General features: G+C 45.1%; 1 protein-coding gene across 2 annotated transcripts in view; it reads right to left on the reverse strand.

The window, feature by feature from the left end:
• Nucleotides 1-2,873: 2,873 nt before the first annotated feature.
• The window catches only part of NAA35 (N-alpha-acetyltransferase 35, NatC auxiliary subunit), an 87,192-nt gene continuing 66,964 nt past the window's right edge, over nucleotides 2,874-23,101 (reverse strand). For both annotated transcript variants that reach the window (XM_077248947.1, XM_077248948.1), the window contains exons 22-23: nucleotides 21,841-21,921; nucleotides 2,874-3,162 (exon numbers count right to left, since the gene is read on the reverse strand). In XM_077248947.1, the coding sequence (XP_077105062.1) occupies nucleotides 3,103-3,162; nucleotides 21,841-21,921 (141 nt within the window). In that variant the 3' untranslated portion in view covers nucleotides 2,874-3,102. The remainder of the gene's footprint in view (nucleotides 3,163-21,840; nucleotides 21,922-23,101) is intronic.

Raw genomic sequence — 23,101 nt, forward strand, 5'->3', positions numbered from 1 at the left:
CTGTTCACGCTCCTGCTTTCCAGGTGTCAACTCCCTCTCAAGGCTGAGCCCTCTGTAGGCTGGGCCCCATATAGCACACCACAGTATAAGGGTATGTGCACACGCTGCGGATTTTGCTGCAGAACCGCAGCGGTTTCCCATGAGTTTACAGTACAATGTAAACCTATGGGAAACGAAATCCGCAGTGCACATGCTGCGGAAAAAACCAAGCGTGTCAATTTTTTGTGTGGATTCCGCTGCGGGTTTACACCTGCTCCAATAGAAAACTGCAGGTGTAAACCGACAGCGGAAACCGCAATAGCAACCGCGATAAATCTGCAGTAAAAACCACAGCGGTTTTATCAAATTCCGCAATGGAATCCGCAGCGTGGGCACATGGCCTAAGGGCATCACAGTGCCCCACACAGTATAATGGCCCCTCGATGCTGGGCTATATGGCCCTCATCTAAAAAAAATGCATAGGAAAGAAAACAAACACCTTGTACATACCTTCCCTGCGCTCCCCCAAAGCACTGCGCGTCCTGTTCAGAACACAGAAGTGTGATGATCTCCCCTCCTGTGCTCGGAACACGCCAACGGGGAGCGGCGATCAGAGCCTATATAGTCTCTGCTCCTGCCGCAGACTATTATTTATTATTATAGCACCATTTGTTCCATGGCGCTTTACATGTGAGGAGGGGTATACATAATTAAAAACAAGTACAATAATCTTATTCAATACAAGTCACGACTGGTACAGTAGGAGAGAGGACCCTGCCCGCGAGGGCTCACAATCTACAAGGGATGGGTGAGGATACAGTAAGCGAGGGTAGAGCTGGTCATGCAGCGGTTTGGTCGATCGGTGGTTACTGCAGGTTGTAGGTTTGTTGGTAGGTGGGTCTTCAGGTTCTTTTTGAAAGTTTCCAGGGTAGGTGAGCGTCTGATTTGTTGGGGTAGAGTGTTCCAGAGTAGGGGTGATGCGCGGGAGAAATCTTGTATGCGATTATGGGAAGAGGAGATAAGAGGGGAGTAGAGAAGGAGATCTTGTGAGGATCGGAGGTTGCGTGCAGGTTAGTATTGGGAGACGAGGTCACAGATGGATGGAGGACACAGGTTGTGGATGGCTTCGTATGTCATTGTTAGGGTTTTGAAATGGAGTCTTTGGGTAATGGGGAGCCAGTACAGGGATTGACAGAGGGGAGAGGCCGGGGAATAGCGGGGGTCAGGTGGATTAGTCGGGCAGCAGAGTTCACCCCTGACCTCCACTCCCCAGTATCTTTCTCCCCAGGCAGCTCCTGACATCGCGCACACACTGAGCACTGTGTGCAATGTTAGGGGAAGGAATGAAGCCTGCAGCAATTCTATGGACTACAACAAATGGCCATAATCTCCTCCCAGAGCTGTAACCTGAACATCTCAGGTCACAGGTAAGAGGCAGGATGAGTGGCCTCAATGCAAGAGATGCAGCCAGAGTCCGACTGCAGTCTCTTACGCCCATGGCTGCTGTAAGTGAGGTGTGTAAGGGTCATGCTTAGACACTTACACCCCTACCCAATGAAAATGGCAGCCTCCAGTGGCAGAAGTAAAAATGAGTTCATTTAATTTTGTATTACAAATAATTAGTTATGTATTCAATAATTATTAATATTAAAATCACAGGATCTTCCCTTTTAAATAGCATGTTGATCTTTCTTCACACATTTCATCATCCAACAGACTTTGACAACCTACAATCTGTCTTCACGACAATTTCTCCCAGCTAAGCTAAAATGGGCGGAATTTGGGCAGGACACCACAACTTGCCTAATTCATGATGAGCCGTGGGGTTCTCTACCCTAGAAATCTCACTCCTGTACCTGACCATAGAGGGAGATTTCTGACATTGACGAATGGTGTGCGCTGATGCTCCAGACTCGTGAAGAAGCATGCACCTCTTCATGACTCAGGAGCGCCTGTCTCCAACACACTCCATCTGGTGTGAACGATACCAATCTTGATGAATCGGGTCTTTTCTCCTTCTCACTCCACCTCTCTCCCAGATCTATCACAATAAATGACATGACATCTTACATCCGATGCCTTGCAGAAATCCTTGACATCCTACCAGCCTCTCCCCCCCCCATGAGGAGCAGGGTTACACCTTCATCTCATACCACCAGATTCCTGGGCCTGGAAAAGGGAAGGATGGAACGGATCTACATAATAGAGCACCATGTGATCCCTTCTGAGATGTATTCATAGAAACTACACACAGTAAAATAATACAAAAGAATGTTTTGAACTATTGTGCCATATAATAGAGGGTGAAAGCATGCTAGAACGTATAAGTTACTGCTTAAATCAAGCTTGTTTGTTTTGCGTAGAATATGCATTTATAGGTTTAAATCGCTATAAATCCTAAAACCTATAAATAGATGTAGTTCTTTTTCAACACATTCTGATTTCATTGTAAGTTTTTGGATGACTTTGTAGCTGGGTTCCAAAGTGTAATTATTATGCAGTGTGTCCACACAGACTTGTAGTCCACAGCTGAACTCGCACTTCGGAAGGCTTCAGAGTTGAAATCCATTTCTGCCTAGTCCAGGCTACATAGAGCCTGCTATCCAATACGACACAATGTATGCAGTTATAAAATGGGTTTCATTACACACTTGATGACTTTTCCAATGTAGTGTAAAGCTGCAGTTGCTGACCTGGACTACAGCACAGAAGATAAGCAAGTTAATATCCTACCGTAGACTATTTACCCATTAAAACACCTCGTCAGGGACAAGACATTGTACCATGATTTCTGTAGAAAATGAATATAATAATAATAAGGGAGACTTGTTTCATGTGACAAATTGCAGTATTCAGAACTGGGGATCCTCGGTAATAAAATTGAACACACCCAAGATATTTCAAATATTTAATGGAAAACATTGGTATTAGAACACACGAATTAAACCCCACACAGCTAATTTACAAAGATTGTCCACTTTGTGGCTTTACATAAAAGTTACCAGTGCACTAAAAAATAAAAATGGAAAAAAGTCTAGTTTCCCATGTGTCCTGCAATCAGCACACAATACCAGGTCAGAACACGCTCCTAAGAAAATGGCTTACAGTCTTTTAGCTGACCATTTATACCAGTTTCACAGCAGGGAAATACTTGTGTGCAGAAAAGTCAAATTCGGGAGGAACCTGTACAAGAAAAAAATAAACAAAATGTTATATGCATACAAGGATAACAGGATTGTATCATTTTCACTGGGCAAACTTGAACTGGCAGAATACCATGTCCTTTGCCATATGAGCTATGTTATATCACTGACAGGAACATTTATTATAGATTGGTAGTAACAGATATAGGAAAAACAGGTTATGTTATAAAACCTCTTCGCATCTTACCAATAGGATTCAGCTATTATACAAAACTAGTGAGATCTTACTCTTGGCAAATGGGTTCTAAGAAATCGGTCAGTTTTGTCTAGCCCTTGTCCTTATGAATAATACCCAAGTGGTACTACCCAGGTGATGTTGGAAGAAGGAGGATCTGGCACATTGGATGTCCAATTCTTCTGTTGTCTGGGAGTTAAGCAGTTAAAGGAGGAATTAGGTAAGGGTTCTTTCATAGATAGATATAGGCAAATCCGCACAATGAAGATCAAGGTCCATGCTGAACATCAACTGTTCGTGCACGGACCCCAAACATGGACTTACCTAGGAAGGCCATGTTACTGTTTGGGTTCGGCAGCCAGAACACCAGGTGTTTCTCGTGTTGCCGCTCTGAACGTCTGTAAGATTAAGGCTATGTGCACATATTCAAGATTTTTAGCGTTTTTTTGGCCGTTTTCCACAGAAAAATATGCTAAAAAAAAACGCTTGCATAAGCATACCATCAGTTTTAATGCATTCCGCATTCTTTGTGCACATGCTGCGTTTTTTCCCGCCGCAGAATCGCATTCCAGAAAAAAGCGCAGCATGTTCATTCTTTGTGCGGAATTGCTGGGATTCCGCACACATAGAAATGCATTGATCCGCTTACTTTCCTCATGGGGCTATGCCCACCATGCGGGAAGTAAGCGGATCATGTGCGGTTGGTACCCAGAGTGGAGGAGAGTCTGTGAACCATATACCTGTATTAAAAAAAAAAAAAAAGAATTAAAATAAAAAATTGTGATATTCTCACCTTCCAGCGTCCCTCGCAGCCTTCCCACTCCTCGCGATGCTCCGGTTCCCAGTAATGCCTTGCGACAATGACCTGTGATGATGTAGCAGACTTGCGAGACCGCTACGTCATCTGGGGTCATTGCCGCGAGGCATTACTGGGAACGTGAGATGCCAGGAGCATCGCGAGGAGCGGGAAAGGCTGCGGGGGCCGTCGGAAGGTGAGAATATCACTTTTTTATTATAATTATTATTTTTAACATTAGATCTTTTTACTATTGATGCTGCATAGGCAGCATCAATAGTAAAAACTTGGTCACACTTGTCAAACACTATATTTGACAAGTGTGACCAACCTGTCAATCAGTTTTCCAAGCAATGCTATAGATTGCTTGGAAAACGCTAGCATTCTGCAAGCTAATTACGCTTGCAAAACGCTAGTGTTCAGTAGGAATATGCATGCCAATTCTGTATGCGTATTTCCGGCAGCAAGAAGGTGCAGAATTGCTGTGGAAATTTACACGGCAATTCTGCAATGTGTGCACATAGCCTAAATACCACCGTTCAGAGCGCTTCGGTTCTCACACTGTTAGATGACAACTTAAGCCCGCAGCTGTGATTGGAGAGAAAAAAGTTTACCTCCAGACACTGGTGTTAGCTGATGGAACTATAACAGGAACAGCAGTTGGCGGCTGATGGGAGTGTATTCATCAGCTGGTGCCTGCACTCTAAATAAAAAAATTAAAAAAACTGGTATAGGATCCCCTGTATTTTTGATTAACAGCCTGGCAAAACTGACAGATGCGGGCAACCTTCAGCTGTCATTTGACAGTGTGAGAACTGCGGCTATCTGATCGGTGGTAATGATTTTACAGTCGATCAGAGGCAGTGGATGTTCGGGCCCCCATTCAAGAAAATGGGGTTCGGTTACTATTCTGATATATGAACCAAACTCTTTTTAACTGTTCGTCTGTCAAACCTGAACATCCAGGGTTTTGCCCATCTCTACTCAGAGAACATAAAAGCATGTATGACTTCTAAGGAAGTACATGTCAATGACTATCAAAGATGTTATACACTGCCCCCTTTAGTTCCACATATCAGTTTTGCCAGGAACCTTCCTTGAAACTACACAGCTGATACTTGATTCAATTATATCAATCACTATAATATGCTTCCCTTATTAACAGCATCAGTTTGGAAAGGTTGCTATAAGTAATGGCAGAAAAATGTCATGTATTATCCCTGTACAAAGCATATGCTGAATAACTTTTTTAACTTTTCAAACCTATATTTATGATATACTAAAATAGCATATTATCCTGAGAGATAGACTGTATCCCCTTTCCGATGTAGCACATAATATTGCGTTTTATGTCGGGTGCCCATGTATGGGCTGTGCTTATTAGCTGAACCGTACCAGAACTAGCTATTACAGTGATATTTGATATCACCATTTCTGTGAAAGTCCAATCTATTCAAATATAAAAGTTAACTCATACAGTAAATGCTGTAAAGAGAAAAAACACCAGAATTGCGGACTTATCTGGACACCGCGACTCTCTAAAAAATGTAATCTAAATAGTACTAATAAAGTCAGCTTGTTACATAAAAAACAAGCCCCAACATCGCTCTCCTGAAGGAAAAATAAGAAATGTTATGTTTTTAGCTAAAAAATGGAGACACCAATTTTTTTTATTTATTTATTTATTTATTTATTTATTTTTACAAATTTTCAATTTTTTTCCCATTACTTAACACCGTGGCACTACAGCCACTTTTGGTCCTTATGACAAGCAACTTATTACCATTTTAATTATTTCATTGTCACATTTCCGGAGCAAAAACATTATTTTTGCAAAAGAGGGCTTTTTTTTCTACAGGAGTTTTATTGGTCACTGGAATCATTTTAGGGTACATACAAGTGCTTCTCACTAAATTAGGTCATAAATTAACTTTTTTATTTCAGTTATTCAAGCCAAAAAGTTAAACTCAATATATAGAGTCATTACACACAGAGTGATCTATTTCAAGTATTTATTTCTGTTAATGTTGAGGATTATGGCTTACAGCTAATGAAAAGCCAAAAGTCATTATCTCAGTAAATTAGAATACTTTATAACACCAGCTTGAAAAATGATTTTAAAATCCAAAAGGTTGGCCTACTAAAATGTATGTTCAGTAAATGCACTCAATACTTGGTTGGGGCTCTTTTTGCATCAATTACTGCATCAATGTGGCGCGGCATGGAGGCGATCAGCCTGTGGCACTGCTGAGGTGTTATGGAATCCCAGGTTGCTTTGATAGCAGCCTTCAGCACATCTGCATTGTTGGGTCTGGTGTCTCATCTTCCTGTTGACAATGCCCCATAGATTCTCTATGGGGTTAAGGTCAGGCAAGTTTGCTGGCCAATCAAGCACAGTGATACTGTTCTTTTTAAACCAGATATTGGTACTTTTGGCAGTGTGGCCAGGTGCCAAGTCATGCTGGAGAATGACATTTCCATCCTCAAAAAGCTTGTCAGCAGAGGGAAGCATTAAATGCTCTAAAATTTCCTGGTAGATGGCTGCGCTGACTTTGGTCTTGATAAAACACAGTGGACCTACACCAGCAGAGGACATGGCTCCTCAAACCATCACTGATTGTGGAAACTTCATACTAGACCTCAAGCAGCTTGGATTGTGGCCTCTCCACTCTTCCTCCAGACCTTGATTTCCAAATGAAATGCAAAATTTACTTTCATCTGAAAACAACACCTTGGACCACTGAGCAACAGTCCAGTTCTTTTTCTCCTTGGGCCAGGTAAGGCTACTTTCACACAAGCGTTCTGTGACGTCCGTTGCAATGCGTCGTTTTGGAGAAAAAACGCATCCTGCAAAGTTGCCCGCAGGATGCGGTTTTTCTCCATAGACTTGCATTAGCGACGCATTGTGACAGATTGCCACACGTCGCATCCGTCGTGCGACTGATGCGTCGTGTTTTGGCGGACCGTCAGCACAAAGAAAACATTCCATGTAACGTTTTTTGTGCATCGCGTCCGCCATTTTCGACCGGGCATGGGCGGCCGAAACTCCGCCCCCTCCTCCCCAGACTGCAGAATGGGCAGCGGATGCGTTATAAAACTGCATCCGCTGCCCATGTCTTGCAGAGATCACACAGCATGCGTCGGTACGACGCATTGTGACGGAATCGGTAGAAATGTACCAACTCCAGCTTAAAAAAATAATTATTAATATTTCATAATTTATAAAATGCATATGAAAGTTCAATGTTTCTCAAATATATATGTTCTATCAAAACTATGAACAACAGTGATAAGCAGTTCTGCTGGAGATAGACACATTTACTTCTTGTGTGTCACTGTTCTCCACTGCCCTTATCTAATCTTATACTTGGTTAACCTCATGGTGCCCCAACCCCCCTACTTACAATGTATGAAACTGAAAGTGAAAATGAAAATGTGTTGCAAATTCTTAGTAGTAAAGCTCCTCCTCTAGACTAGATGTTTACTAGGTGTGCGTCTTCCAAGCATCTCACAGCTGCTACTCAGAATAGGAAGACTGTAAGAAGTATTATCCTTTCAACAAACTTTGCATCAGTTAACTGTGAGTACATGAGGAATAACAGTATTACTGACCACTATATCAGTTGAACGACCTGGCAATAATTTTGTACAATTGTTTTTAGGAAAAACAATTGTCATTTGGATTGTGAATGCAGAATTAAAAACCTGAGAATGTCAAAGAAGCGTCACATTAAATCAGCTGTATTTGAACATTTCACCTTCACTCAAGATAGAAAACATGTCTGTCAGTGTATGACAAATGATCCAGACGAAAACAAATGCTGTGAAGTCAAGATCAGTGCATATTCAGGCAAAGATAAAATAGCTCCTACCAGAGCTTCTAATCTAAAGAGACATTTACAGCGCTTTCATCCAGAAGTACTGAAAGCAGTGGATGAGAAAGACTGCATCCAAACCAATGAACCAGTGCCCAGCTCTTCCAGCCAAACAAAGGAGCAGAGAACTTTGCAGGCATCAGTTGCAAGATATTTTGTCAGTGACAAAGTTACTGTGACAATGACAGTAGATACATTTAAAAAAAGATCATAAAGCTTGTTGTAAAGGATAGTGTGCCTATTTCATTATTTTCACGACCAGCTTTTATGTGTCTGAATGGGGAAATGGCCCGCAAGCTTGGTGTTTCTCTGGAGAGAGAGAGTATTAGAAAATTAGTAATCGAAGAAGCTTTTAAACAAAAGGAAGAACTTAAAAAAACTCTCAAGGGACACTTTCCGTTTCTTAAAATGGATGCCTACACACGTCACAGAGTGAACTATTTTGCCATCAATGTCCGATTTGTTTGTGACAAAAATGAAATAGTTACCAAGACATTGGCAGTAAAAGACACCAAAGCTCATCACACCAGTGAGTTTCTCCAGGTCTTCGTGGAAAAGGTTCTGCAAGACTATGAACTTAAAAAAGAGCAAGTTCTTTCTGTCGTAACTGACAATGCTTCAAATATGATAAGTACTATTAAGCTAATGAATGAGTAATGATGGTGACCAGCAGCTAGAAGAACATTCTGGGTCCACAGACACAGAAATGTTTGAAATAGAGGAACACAGTATTGTAACCGAGGAGCAAACTGAAGTTGCTTCAGATGAACAGCAACATGATAGTTTATATGATCTTGTTGAAACTGTGTCAATACGTTTTTTCATTCATCACATGCGCTGTGTTGTGCATACGCTACAGCTGGCTATAAGAGACAGTCTGCAAGAAGGACATGCTGCTGCACTGATTGGCAAGGTGAGAAAATTGTCCACTGTTGCCAGAACCCCTAAAGTTGACTAAATTTTGAAGAGACGTGCTGGAAAAGGGGCAATTATTGATCAAGCCACACAATGGGGCAGTACTTACTTAATGATTCAGCGCTTGGTTGAACTGAAAACCTTTCTTGTAGACATGGCTAACCCTCAACTGACGCTAAATGAAAGTCAGTGGAATTAGGTGACTGAGCTGGAAAAATTGCTAGAGCACCCATTTACAGTGACTAAAAAAATACCTGGAGTTAAGTCCTCTGCTTGTAATTTTTTAAAGGAGTGGAAGAACCTGATGTTTCGCCTGTCCCAAAGAGGAGGGTTAATTGCAAGTGGCATTGCTATATCAATGAAACGGAGAGAGGAGCTACTATTACAAAATAACATTCTTTTGGCAGCTGTTTATGTAGACCCAATGCATCGGATTCTTCTAGATGATCAACAGCTAACTAAAGGAAAAGAAGTTGAAATAGCAGTAAGGATGAAAGGGTTGCAGAACAGTCAGGAGGAACAAGAAGAATTTGGTCGTCCTGCCACATCTTCACCCTCATCAACTGATGAAGAATTTAATTTCGAAAAATATTTGGATCACAAGGACCGTGCAAAGCGTTCCCGCATAGAAGAGGAGTCATCCCCATCAAAGAACACAGCCAGTACATTTCGGCAGAATTTTTCATGTGCACTAAAAGAAATTGAGAAATTTGACCGTTCATCAAAAATAACAGTGCAACAAGCGATTCCTCTGTATCCTGACATTGTCAGAGATGTTGCCCGAGTGGTTACTGCTTTGCCACCAACCCAAGTTAGTGTAGAGAGGTTGTTCTCTGCTCTCAAAATAATTAGCTCAGATTTGAGGGCATCCATGAAGGAGGATCTGACAGAGGCAATACTTTTTCTGAGGACAAATTTATAGATTTCTTCTTATTAACTGCATAACAGTGTTTATTGCATATTTACTTAAAACAGTTTAGAAACGTTTATAAAAGTTATTTGCTATATTCTAATTGTATTCTAATAAATATAGTTTTTGCTCTAAGTGGTCTGATTACTTATATGATGGTGAGAAACTGAATAAGCACGATGTTAATATTTTACAACAGTAAATTTATTGTTACGAATTGGCCATTTATGAAGGAGTCAGATTCGGAGCCGGAGTCGGAACCTGATAAAATCCAGGAGTCGGAGTCGCAACTGTGGCTTACCGACTCCACAGCCCTGCCAGCAGCAGTCCACTCCTTGTGAATCTCCCCCAAATTTTTGAATTTTTAATGGCCTTTTCTTAACAATCCTTTCAATGCTGTGGTTATCACGATGCTTGTGCACCTTTTTCTACCACACTTTTTTCCTTCCACTCAACTTTTCCATTAATATGCTTGGATACAACACTCTGTAAACAGCCAGCTTCTTTAGCAATGACCTTTTTTGGCTTACCCTCCTTGTGGAGTGTGTCAATGACTGCCTTCCGGACATCTTTCAAGTCAGCAGTCTTCCCCATGATTGTGGAGCCTACTGAAACAGACTAAGGGACCTTTTTAAATGCTTAGGAAGCTTTTGTAGGTGTTTTTCTTGTTAATTATTCTATTTTACTGAGATAATGACTTTTGGGTTTTCATTGGCTGTAAGCCATAATCATCAATATTAACACAAATAAACACTTGAAATAGATCGCTCTGTTTGTAATGACTATATAATATATGAGATTCACTTTTTGTATTGAAGAACTGAAAAATAACTTTTTAATGATATTCTAATTTAGCGAGAAGCACTTGTATAACTTAGTATATATATCATAGAAATACCATCGAAAGCATCAACAGCGCTCTGCCAACAAATATGGAGAACCTGCAAGTGGCCAAAGGAACTGAAGAGGTCAGTGTTCGTCACGATATCAAAGAAAGGAGACATGAAGAACTGCGCCAATTATCGAACTATTGCCCTGATAATCCATGCAAAGTTCTCTAGGAGATCATACAACAATCAAGAGGGAGCTACCTGACGTGCAAGCTGGGTTCACATAGGAAAGAGGCACCCGCAACCACAATGCCAACCTCTGGTGCATTATGGAAAAAGGGAGAGAATAACAGAAGAAGCTATACATGTGTTTCATTGACTGCTCCAAAGCTTTTGACCGTATTGAATATAAATTATGGAAGTGCCTTGAAGAAAGAAAAAATGGGGGGACACCATTGCATAGCAACCACAGTAAGAACAGCATATGTAGACAGACCGGTTTGAGATTAGTAAAGGAACTTGACAAGACTGCATTCTGTCACCAGCAACCTTCAACTTATAAGCAGAAATGGTCATGAGGAATGCAGGCTTGGATAAAAAGTAACATCAGAGTGAACAATCTACGATATGTAGAGGACACAACCCTGGTAACGAAAAAAAAAAGGATTGAGCAGCTCACTGTGTTTAAGAAAAATTCAGGTTGCATCTTAACATCAAGAAAACAAAGATCATGACAATAGCGCAAACGGCCAACATCAAAATCAAGGTCGACAGTGAGGAGATCAAAGTGGTAACTGCACTCCTGAAGTAAAACGACACATGGTACTTGGACACGATGCCATGGTTGGCATGAACAAGGTCTGGAAGAGCAGAAACATCACCCTTGCTACCAAATGCAGATTGGTTAACACAATTGTCTTCCCAATAACAACATATGATACGAGACCTGGACACTCAAGAAGGCTGACAGGAAAAAAAATTGTCACATTTTAAGTTTAGAGCTGAAGGAGACTTCTACAGATTCCATGGACAGCAAGGATTACAAGCAGGGATGTCTTGGACCAAAATAAGCTAGTTTTTGTTTCGTCCATTATGTGGAGTCAGCCGTTGGAAAAAGAGGTCATGCTTGCATTGTTTAATGGCAGCAGAAGAAGACAGCCAAAAACTTGCTGGATCGACACCATCAAGAGCGACATGGGAATGACCACTGGCGAACTAAAAGAACCAACAGGGGTTAGAGCTGCCAGGCAAGCGATGATCAACAGGATGATGGAGAGTCCTACTCAACTGAACACGAGTGAGAGGGACAACTTATTAAACTTTTATTAACGGTTTATTTGGGGGAATATAAACAGAACAGAAATGTTACCGCTATTTGCTGTGCTGCACAAATAAAGTGCATAATGCATTTCTCTGTCGCCATATTCTGAGAACCCTAAGTTTTATGAGGGCCTATTTTTGGAGTGACGAACTGCAAATTTTAATGGTACCATTTGTGTCGTAAATGCAACATTTTGATCACTTATGACACTCTGGAAGGCAAAGTGTAAAACAAACAAACAAAAAAAAAAAAACACACCTTAAATTCAAATGCATTGTTTTATTTTAAGCATAGTCCATTATTGTGTGTCTATTATGCAGGTTGATGCCAAATTTATATAGGCTATAAGTTTTGTGCAAAAAAATTACTTAAAAGCAAAAAAAAAAATTTTTTTCCGTGTAATCATGTTTTGATATCTATAACTTTTATAATTTTCTGTACACTGAGCTGTATGAGGGCTTATTTTTTTGTGGGACAAGCTGTAGTTTTTACTTGTACAATTTTTGAGTATATACAACTTTATGAAAACTTAAAATTTAGTCTTTAGGAAGCAAGGATGAAAAAAAAAAAACAAGTACCGTATATACTCGAGTATAAGCACACCCAAGTATAAGCCGAGACCCCTAATTTTGCCACAAAAAACTGGGAAAACTTAATGACTCGAGTATAAGCCTAGGGTGGGAAATGCAGCAGCTACCGGTAAATGTCAAAAATACAAATAGATACCAGTAAAATTAATTGAGACATCAATAGGTTAAGTGTTTTTGAATATCCATATTGAATCAGGAGCCCCATATTCCATATTGAATCAGGAGCCCCATATAATGCTCCATAAAGTTTATGATGGGCCCCATAAGATGCTCCATATTAAAATATGCCCCATATAATGCTGCACAAATGCGGATTATGTCCCCATAAGATGCTCCATAAAGATATTTGCCCCATATAAAGCTGCACAAACATTGCTTACGCCCCATAGAGATATTTGCCCCATATGCTGTTGCTGCGATAAAAAAAAAAAAAAATCACATACTCGCCTCTCGTCGCTCAGGCCCCCCAGCACTTGCTATATTCACCTGCTCCCCATTCCACCGCCGCCGCTGCGTCTTCCCCGTCCTCTGCACTGACTGTTCAGGCAGAGGGCTGCGCGCACACTAATCGCGTCATCGCGCCATCTGACCTGTGCGTCAGTGCAGAGGACGGGGAAGACGCAGCGGCGGCCAGCGGCGGTGGAACGGGGAGCAGGTGAATATCACGCACTGCGTTATGCTCACCTGCTCCTGGCGCGGTCCCTGGTTCTCCGAGCGCTGACAGCTTCTTCCTGTATTGAGCGGTCACATGGTACCGCTCATTACAGTAATGAATATGCGGCTCCACCCCTATGGGAGTGGCGTCGGGTCCATATTCAATACTGTAATGAGCGGTACCATGTGGCCACTCACTACAGGAAGAAGCTGCCGGCGCCAGGGAACCAGGGACTGCACCAGGAGCAGGTGAGTATTTATTACAGAACTGCCGCTCCCGTCCCCTGACGAACCCTGGGTATGACTCGAGTATAAGCCGAGAGGGGAATTTCAGCCTAAAAAAAATGGGCTGAAATTCTTGGCTTATACTCGAGTATATACGGTAGTTTATTTTATTTTGAATGGAGTTTAGCTGGCAGAATTGACGTAACTTATATATTCTGTGTGTCAATACGAATTGTAGTTTCTATTTATCCAGTTTATCTATTGCTTTACTAGTTTTGCATAAGAAAATCATTTAAAAAAACACAACACATTTTTGATCACTTTAATTTGGTGAGGCAAGATGAACAGAAGCCACAATTCTGGCAGAAGTTATCATATTTATAGATTTTTTTTTTTTTACGATGTTCACCGTGCATGATAAATAATATTATGGTTTTATACTATGTATCGTTACAAATGTGCCAATACCAAACATTTTTTGCTTTTTGACTAATAGACCAGGATTATTGTGCACAGTAACCTACAGTGTTAGGTTTACGCCATTGTACTGATTACAATGATACCTGGGTTGATGACATCCCTCTTGTGGTTGCAGTTTAATCTTTATGTTCAGTTAATGATATGCCCGTGCTCTGGGCGGCCTGTGGGGGGCCTTCATGTGGTGCTCTGCTTAGGCATTCACAAGTATGGCTTCTGAAAGGCGCCATTTTGATTAAGATTTCTTTCTTTCGTGGGCATTACTGCAAGGTGTTAGCTTTCATACAGAGCGGACACCCACACAGGATCGCCGCTGCGCTCAACATGAGGCCACGCAATCATGCCGCCGTACACAAACTGCTGTTTGAATTGCAAGAACGGAGCTCCCGCACAGCAGTACATGTACGGCACATGTTGGAAAGGCATTAAATCAGAATATTAGAAGCCAGAAGGAAATTTGTGAACTGCACTGGGGCAGATGTAAAAAAACTGTCTATTTTCTAAACAATGAATATTTAAACCAGAGCGTCCTAAAATGTGCAGCATTTTATTACAGTGCTTCATGCTGGAAAATTGTCACTTTCTTTAGAAGCCTGAAGTGCTTAAAAAAAAGATCAGGAAAGATGTATATTTTGGTACTGTGTCCTCTCCAACAGCTGCAGGTACCTTTCCTTGCAATCAGAAAAAATGTAAAACCTGTCCATTTGTAATGACCACGGACAAGATAAAGATCCCCAACTCACATCAGGACTACAAGATACCAGGTACTTTCAGCTGCGTCACTTCTAATGTGGTGTACTTAATTATTTGTACTAAATGTCCAACTGGGGGTCTGTATGTGGGGGAGACAGGGCAAAAGCTTAGAACAAGAATGAATTCTCACTGCCACACAATAAGAGAAAAAATAATGGATCTACCTCGGGCAATACATTTCTGTCTCCCAAATCATAACATTATGGACATGAAATTACTTGTATTAAAAGGTAACTTCAAATCTGAGAGAGACAGGAGAGTCTGGGAATATAAACTGATGACGACCTTTGACAGTCTCACTGCAGGAATGAATGTGTCACACGGATTTAGGTCTTTTTACATCAACTAAGGAACTTGCCCCTCAGACAATGTGGGGTCATCACAACAGAACCAACCCCAATCAGAGGACAATAAAAACAGGATTTTTGGTTGCTTACCGTAAAATCTGTTTCTTGGAGCCTCCATTGGGGGACACAGGAACCATGGGTGTATGCTGCTGCCACTAGGAGGCTGACACTATGCAAATAAAAAAGTTAGCTCCTCCTCTGCAGTGTACACCCCACCGACTGGCATTATACTCTTCAGTTAGTGAGAAAGCAGTAGGAGATAAGTAACAAGGTTGAAAAACCATAACCACAAACTTGAGAATTGTAAACAGAAGAACAGTCATAAAAACATATAACAGAAACATTGGGAGGGAGCTGTGTCCCCCAATGGAGGCTCCAAGAAACAGATTTTACGGTAAGCAACCAAAAATCCTGTTTTCTTTATCGCCTCTCATTGGGGGACACAGGAACCATGGGACGTCCCAAAGCAGTCCCAAGGGCGGGAAAAAAGACTTCCATCAGGTCAGAGGACTCACCACTGCCGCCTGCAAGATCCTTCTGCCTAGGCTGGCATCCGCCGAAGCGTAGGTATGGACCTTGTAAAATTTGGCGAACGTGTGGATGGAAGACCAAGTTGCCGCTTTGCAAAGCTGTAGGGCGGAAGCCCTGTGGCGCACCGCCCAGGAGGCGCCGACTGCCCGGGTAGAGTGAGCCTTAATCCCAGGAGGGGGCACTCTGTTCTTGACCCGGTAAGCCTCCAAAATTGCCATTCTGATCCAGCGAGCAATAGTCGCCTTAGAAGCCGGTTGGCCTCTGCGCGTGCCATCAGGAATGACGAAAAAGGAATCAGTCTTTCGAAAAGTGGAGGTTCTATCCAGGTAGATCCTCACAGCCCTGACAAGGTCCAGCTTGTTCAGAGAGCGCTCCAGAGGATGAGTCGGAGCTGGACAAAAGGAAGGTAAAATGATGTCCTCGTTGAGGTGGAAGGTTGAAACCACCTTAGGAAGAAAAGAAGGTGGAGGTCGGAAGACCACCTTATCCTGGTGAATGACCAAAAACGGAGGTCGGCAAGACAGAGCCGCCAACTCGGAAACGCGGCGAATAGACGTGATGGCCACAAGAAAGGACACCTTCCAAGATAAAACTGATAGAGGAATCTCCCGAAGGGGCTCAAAGGGAGAAAACCTCAGGACGTCCAGTACCAGGTTCAAATCCCATGCATCCACAGGGGCCCTGTACGGCGGGACAGTGTGGGCCACTCCTTGAAGGAAGGTCTTAACCTGTGGCCGAGAAGCTAAAGTCTTCTGAAAGAGGATGGAAAGCGCAGAAACCTGGCCCTTCAGGGAGCTAAGAGCCAGGCCCGAATCCAGTCCTGCCTGAAGGAAGGCCAAAAGAGAAGGCAGGGAAAAGGTCATGGATGGAACGCGGTTGGACTCGCACCAACGGAAGTAAGCCTTCCAGGTACGGTAGTAGATCCTGGAAGACGAAGGCTTCCGAGCCTGAATCATGGTATGAATCACCCGGTCTGAAAGGCCGGACGCTCTTAGAACCGCGGTCTCAACAGCCACGCCGTTAAACTGAGCGACCGAGAATTCGGGTGGCAGATCGGACCCTGAGACAGCAGATCGGGCCTGTCTGGAAGGCGCCAGGGGGCGTCCGCGAGGAGGTTGACGAGCTCTGCGAACCAAGCTCTCCTGGGCCAATCCGGGGCGATCAGGATGACCGGCACTCCTTCCGCTTTGATCTTCTTCAACAGTTTGGGAAGAAGTGGAAGGGGTGGAAACAGATAAGGCAGCCCGAACTGTGACCAAGGGATGGCCAGAGCATCGACGCCCACTGCGAGAGGATCGCGAGACCTGGAGACGAACTGCGGAACCTTCCTGTTCATTCGAGACGCCGTGAGGTCCACGTCCGGAGTCCCCCATCGAAGACAAATCTGATGGAAGACCTCCGGATGCAAGGACCATTCCCCTGCCGCGAGGCCCTCGCGGCTGAGGAAGTCGGCGGCCCAGTTGTCCACGCCGGGGATATGCACCGCCGATATCACTGGAACTGTAGCCTCTGCCCAAAGGAGGATCCTGGAGACCTCGGCAAGGGCTAGGGAGCTCCGGGTCCCCCCCTGATGGTTGACATATGCCACGGCCGTGGCGTTGTCCGTCTGGACCCGGACTGGCAGGCCCCTGAGAATAGTTTCCCAGTGGCGGAGGGACAGAAAAATGGCCCGAATTTCGAGGACATTGATTGGCAGAGACGACTCCTGCGACGACCAACGGCCCTGGACCGTCAGGTGGCGAAACACCGCACCCCAGCCGAGCAGGCTGGCGTCCGTCGTCACCACCTGCCAGTGAACTGGAAGGAAGGACCTGCCCTGGGAGACAAGAGGAGACGTCAGCCACCAGTTGAGAGACTGTTTGACCCGAGAAGAGAGACGGATTGGCCGATCCAGGGAGAAGACAGACCTGTCCCATTGAGACAGAATGGCTTGCTGGAGGGGCCGCGAGTGAAATTGGGCGAAGGGAATCGCTTCCAATGTTGCTACCATCCTCCCCAGAGCCCTCATGGCCGAACGGAGAGAGAGAGGCCGAGGACCCTGGAGCAAGCGTATGTCCCGACAAAGAGTGGATTTCTTGTCTTTGGGAAGAAAGACTCTGGACTGGCGAGTGTCGAAGAGCATGCCCAGAAAGATGATGCGCTGAGAAGGGATAAGGCAGGACTTCTTCCGGTTGACCAGCCACCCGAAACGGGCTAAGGTGTCGATAAGAATAGACAGGCTTTCGTGGGCCTGAGCAAAGGACGGAGCCTTGATGAGGATGTCGTCGAGGTAAGGAAAAAGGACCAGGCCTCTGACCCTCAAGATGGCCATCAGTGCTGCCAAGATCTTTGTGAACACCCTTGGCGCGGTTGCTAGGCCGAACGGCAGGGCAACGAACTGAAAATGTTCCCGGAGCACTGCAAAGCGCAGGAAACGGTGATGTCCAGGAAAAATCGGGACATGTAGGTAGGCGTCCTGGATGTCGATTGAGCACAGAAACTCCTGGGCCTCCATGGAAGCAATTACTGAACGAAGAGATTCCATCCTGAAGCGTCTCAGATGAACTCTCCTGTTCAGCAATTTGAGGTCCAGAATGGGACGAACCTTGCCGTCCTTTTTCGGTACCACAAAAAGGTTCGAGTAGAAACCCGTGAAACGTTCTTTTTCTGGTACGGGAACGATAACCCCGGCTTTGAGGAGAGAAGCGATGGCTGCAAAGAAGCCCGGAACTAAAGCGGGATCTCTTGGAGGACGGGATTCGAAGAAACGATCCCGGGGTCGTGAAACGAACTCGATCTTGTATCCCGAAGATACAACTTCCCTGACCCATGCGTCCTCTACTGCGGAAAGCCAGACGTCCCTGAAAAAGAGAAGACGGCCGCCCAACCTGGGAGTTGGGCTGGAGTCTTGCCGAGAGTCATGCAGAGGTGGATCTTCCAGTCCTGGACCTGGAGGATCTACCCTGGGAATAGCGAGGACGCCAGGACGGAGTGGGTCTAAAGGACACCGCCTTCTTCTCTTGACGTGCCTGTGGCCTCTGTTGCTGCTGGGAAAAGGAGCTAGACGCCGCGAAACGGCGAAAAGGCCGGAAGGGACGAAACTGCCGTCTAGGAGGACGACGAGGCTTAGCCTGAGGGAGAAGAGAACTTGTACCTCCGGTGGCGTCTTTAATGATTTGGTCCAGCTGGGAACCAAATAGACGAGAGCCCTGGAAGGGCAGGCTGGTAAGGGACTTCTTGGAAGATAAGTCCGCCTGCCAGGCCTTGAGCCAAACGGTCCGGCGGATGGCAACAGCATTGCTGGAAGCCTGAGCCGCACAAGACGCGGTATCCAGGGAGGCGGAGACCAGGTATTCACCAGCGTGGGAAATTTGGTTGGCAAGCTCCGCTAGTTGCGCGGGAGGCGCCCCGTCCAGGATACCGCGACGGAGATCTTTGGCCCATTTGGAAATAGATTTAGAAACCCAAGTAGAAGCAAAAGCTGGGCATAGCGCTGCCGCAGCCGCTTCAAAGGCTGACTTCGCAAAGGATTCTACAACTCTATCGTTAGAGTCCTTCAGAGATGCTCCGCCGGACAGTGGAAGCACAGTGTTGGTGGACAGCCTGGAGACAGGGGGATCCACCGAGGGAGAGACCGTCCAATTGGCGGTAAGTTCTGGAGGAAAAGGATATAACACACCCAGGCGTTTTCCCCTCTGAAAACGTCTGGTCGGGTTCTCTCTCTCTCTGGACAAGATTTCCACGAATTCAGGATGAGGAGCAAAAAACTTGGAAGGTGGTTTGGCCCGTCTAAACGAAACCGCCTGATCTGCGGGTTCCGTAGAGGGATCCTTGATGCCACAGGTTTGGTTTATTGCCCCAATGAGATTCTGGACCATATCCCTCATAGTGGCGATTTGGTTAGAATCCAGCTCCGAAAAATCCTCCGAGGGCGCATCAGAGAGAGCCTCGCCTGACTCAGGGGAGGAGGATCGGGGGGACACCGACCGCCGGGGAGGGCCGTGTGGCGAGATGGAACGCGAAGAGGACTCAGACCGACAGTCCTGCCTGGACCTTTTGTGGCGTATCAAGGAGGGCTCGGGCGGTGGTTCCTGGGACCCGCTGGCTACTGCGGGGGTCTGCAGAGGTAATCGATCCAGCACGGACACCAGGGTTTGAGACACCCGTGTTAAATCGGCCACCGATTGAGACAGAGTGGAGGCCCAGCCTGGGATGGGGGTATCACTCTCGGGCGGATCGGCCGGGGGAACCTGGGCGGTGGGAACAATTGGGTTGCTGCAGGCCTGACAGAGCGGAGAGGACTGACCTGAGGGAAGTTTGCTGTTGCAGGACGAACATGCAAAGAACTTGACTATGGCAGAAGAGGAAGAAGTAGGAGGACGGGAGCGGCCCCCTTTAGAATTAGACATTTTGAGAGGTCCCTGAAGAAAATGCCAGCAGGTTAGGGGACAGTGAGGCAGAGGGGGATGTCAGTCTGCAGTGCAGCTACTCACGGACCCGGTCCTGGCAGATGTCCCACTGTCGTGTGAAAAACTCCTGCCTGAGGTGCTGTATACTGCGCAGTGCTGTGCCGAAGAGATGCGGTGCGGGCCGCACTGCGTGGGCTCCAATGCTGAGTGTCCCTGGAGGAAGGCGGGCGGGGCCAGACACAGAGGCGCCGGTGGGTAGGGCACAGATGTCGGGCGGGAAAAAAGCCCGCCCGCAGCAGCGGAAGTGGAGGGGCGTGAAACCGGAAGTAGGCCCCGGCAGAAGCTGGGACCTAAATTAGAGGCCGGCGCCGCCGGAGAAAGGAACCGCGGCGCCGGAGCAGTGCGCCGCACGGACAAAATAGCGCGGCGACCTGCTAATGCCCCCCTAGAGACCGGAAGAGGCGGGGTCGCGGCGCCAGAAGTAGGCCCCGGCAGAAGCCGGGACCTAAATTAGAGGCTGGCGCCGCCGGAGAAGAGAATCGCGGCGCCGGAGCGGTGCTCAGAAGCCGGCGCCGACCGCAGGAATAAGTAGCGCGGCAGCCCCAAGAATGCCGCGCAGAGGACACATTGCGGCCACCGAGCGGTGAGGCCGTAGAGCGGCGCGGCAGTGGAAAGCCATGCGTCCCCTGCCAGGCTGTCACGCTGTAAGAGGGGACATTGTGGCCGCCGAGCCGTGCGGCTGCAGGGAGAGCCCGATGAAGGGTGCAGCTAAGGTGTGATCCCTAAGAAACACCGCATTAAGGTACTTCTACTTCCCCACACTGCGAGGAAGATCCCGGGGGGTTGGAGAGGAAATACTCACCTAAACATCCCACGCCGTTACTAACCTGAGGGGAAATGAGACGTCCACGGAGCCATGATGGACGTCCTCGTCTCCTCCAACCGACAGGCTCTGGTGGGCGAGTGGGTGGGGGACGGATGCAGGACCGGACTTCTAAACACGCTGGTGTGCTAGGCTCTTGGTCCTGCAGAAGGATCTATGAGGATACGGGGTGGCAGTACACGCCGTACTCATAGTCCGAATTGTGGGAGTACAGGTGTGACTGTTCACCCTGTATCCCTCCGGAAATCTGAAAAGAAACGACGCACATTGAGGTAGATAAGGGTCTAATGAAAGACCCGTGTCCACCTCCTACTGACACTAAGCTAAACTGAAGAGTATAATGCCAGTCGGTGGGGTGTACACTGCAGAGGAGGAGCTAACTTTTTTATTTGCATAGTGTCAGCCTCCTAGTGGCAGCAGCATACACCCATGGTTCCTGTGTCCCCCAATGAGAGGCGATAAAGAAACATTCCTTATCTAAGAACTGGCCCAACATTTATGGACATAACTGTTTATCACTCATGGTAATTCTGCTTCATGTCACCTGGCTTATCCATGGTTTTTTCTTTTTTTTTTTTCTGTGCTATGTTGTGCATAAATATGTGATTCTTCAGAATTTCTTTTAGTCTTTGCCTGATGAAGAGACCTGTGTAGTCTCGAAAGCTTGCAATTTGTTACCATCCTTTCAGTTAGCCATTAATAGGTATCAAGCACTGAGGACTCTCAATTCTATATATTTTTCTAAAAAAAGATCAAAAAGACTGATCCGATGCACTGCAAGGTGATTTTATATTGCAGTGCATATGAGAATTCTTTTGATCCTTTCTTTAGCGCTTTTTCAGCTGGGCTCCTGGGCGTATCCACCTAAAAAAGATGTGTGCACATACCCAGCTACTCTCTAGTCACGTTTATACCACCTGTTAGTTGGCTCACATTGCACCAGAAGTTATAGCACTATATCACAGGGATGTCATTTCTCACCACTTACCTTAGAGTCTTTTTTATGGCCTCCAGCAAGCAACTTCATTACTACTATATTGTTTTTGGATACCTTCAAAATCTCATTCACCTAAGTAATACAAAAAAAAATAATCACATATTCCTGCATGTAACTACTCACGGCCATATGTAAGCATACAGTGCTCAGTGCTGCTCGTAGTTATTGGCAACCCCTTCATTTTGAAAAAACGGAAATATGGCGAAAATTTAGCAATTTTCAAACTTTGAATTTTATGCCCTTAAATCAGAGATATGTCACACAAAATACTTAACCCCTTTCTGGCAATGGACATACTATTCCGTCCAAGGTGATCAGCCGCTCTCACGGGGGGGAGCGCAGCTGATCACGGCCGGTGTCAGCTGATTCTCACAGCTGACACACAGCACTAAGTGCCAGGAGCAGTGCCAGGTCCCTGCATGCTTCCCTCAGAACAATGCGATGTTATCACACTGTCCTGAGGTTCTCCTTTCAGACCCCTGGCTCCAAGATGGCCGTGGGGTCCTTCCGTGTCCTGCAGGGAGGTGGCTCGTCAGTGCCTGCCGAAAGCAGGCACCGGAAAGCCTCCTTCACTGCCTGCAAAGTGTCAGATCAGCGATCTGACTTTATATAGTGATGTTCCATCCTGGGACAATGTAAAAAAGTAAAAAAAAAAAAAGATTAGCGTGTAAAACAAATAATTTTTTTTTTGATTCCTAAATAAAGAAAAAATAATATTTTTCCAATAAATACATTTCTTTATGTAAATAAAAAAATAAATAATCAAAGTACACATTTCGTACCACCGCGTCCGTAACGACCCGACCTATAAAACTGTCCCACTAGTTCACCGCTTAAGTGAACCACATAAAGCATTGGCTTTTTTCTTCTTTTTTTTTTTTTATCATCATACCGCCAAACAAAAAGTGGAATAACATGCGATCAAAAAGACGGATATAAATAAATATGGTACCGCTGAAAATGTCATCTTGTCCCACAAAAAATAAGCCATCATATAGAGTCATCAGCGAAAAAATTTTAAAAAAGCTGTAACTCAGAATAAAGCGATGCAAAAATAATTATTTTTTTATATAAAATGGTTTTTATTGTATAAAAGCGCCAAAACATAAAAAAAGCTATAAATGAGATATCGTTGTAATCGTACTGACCTGAAGAATAAAACTGCTGTATCAATTTTACCACATGCGGAACAGTATAATCGCCCCCCCCACCCCCAAAGAAATTCAAGAATGGATGGTTTTTATTCATTCTG

This window comes from Ranitomeya variabilis, chromosome 1, assembly GCF_051348905.1.
Source record: "Ranitomeya variabilis isolate aRanVar5 chromosome 1, aRanVar5.hap1, whole genome shotgun sequence".
Classification (NCBI taxonomy): Eukaryota; Metazoa; Chordata; class Amphibia; order Anura; family Dendrobatidae; genus Ranitomeya; species Ranitomeya variabilis.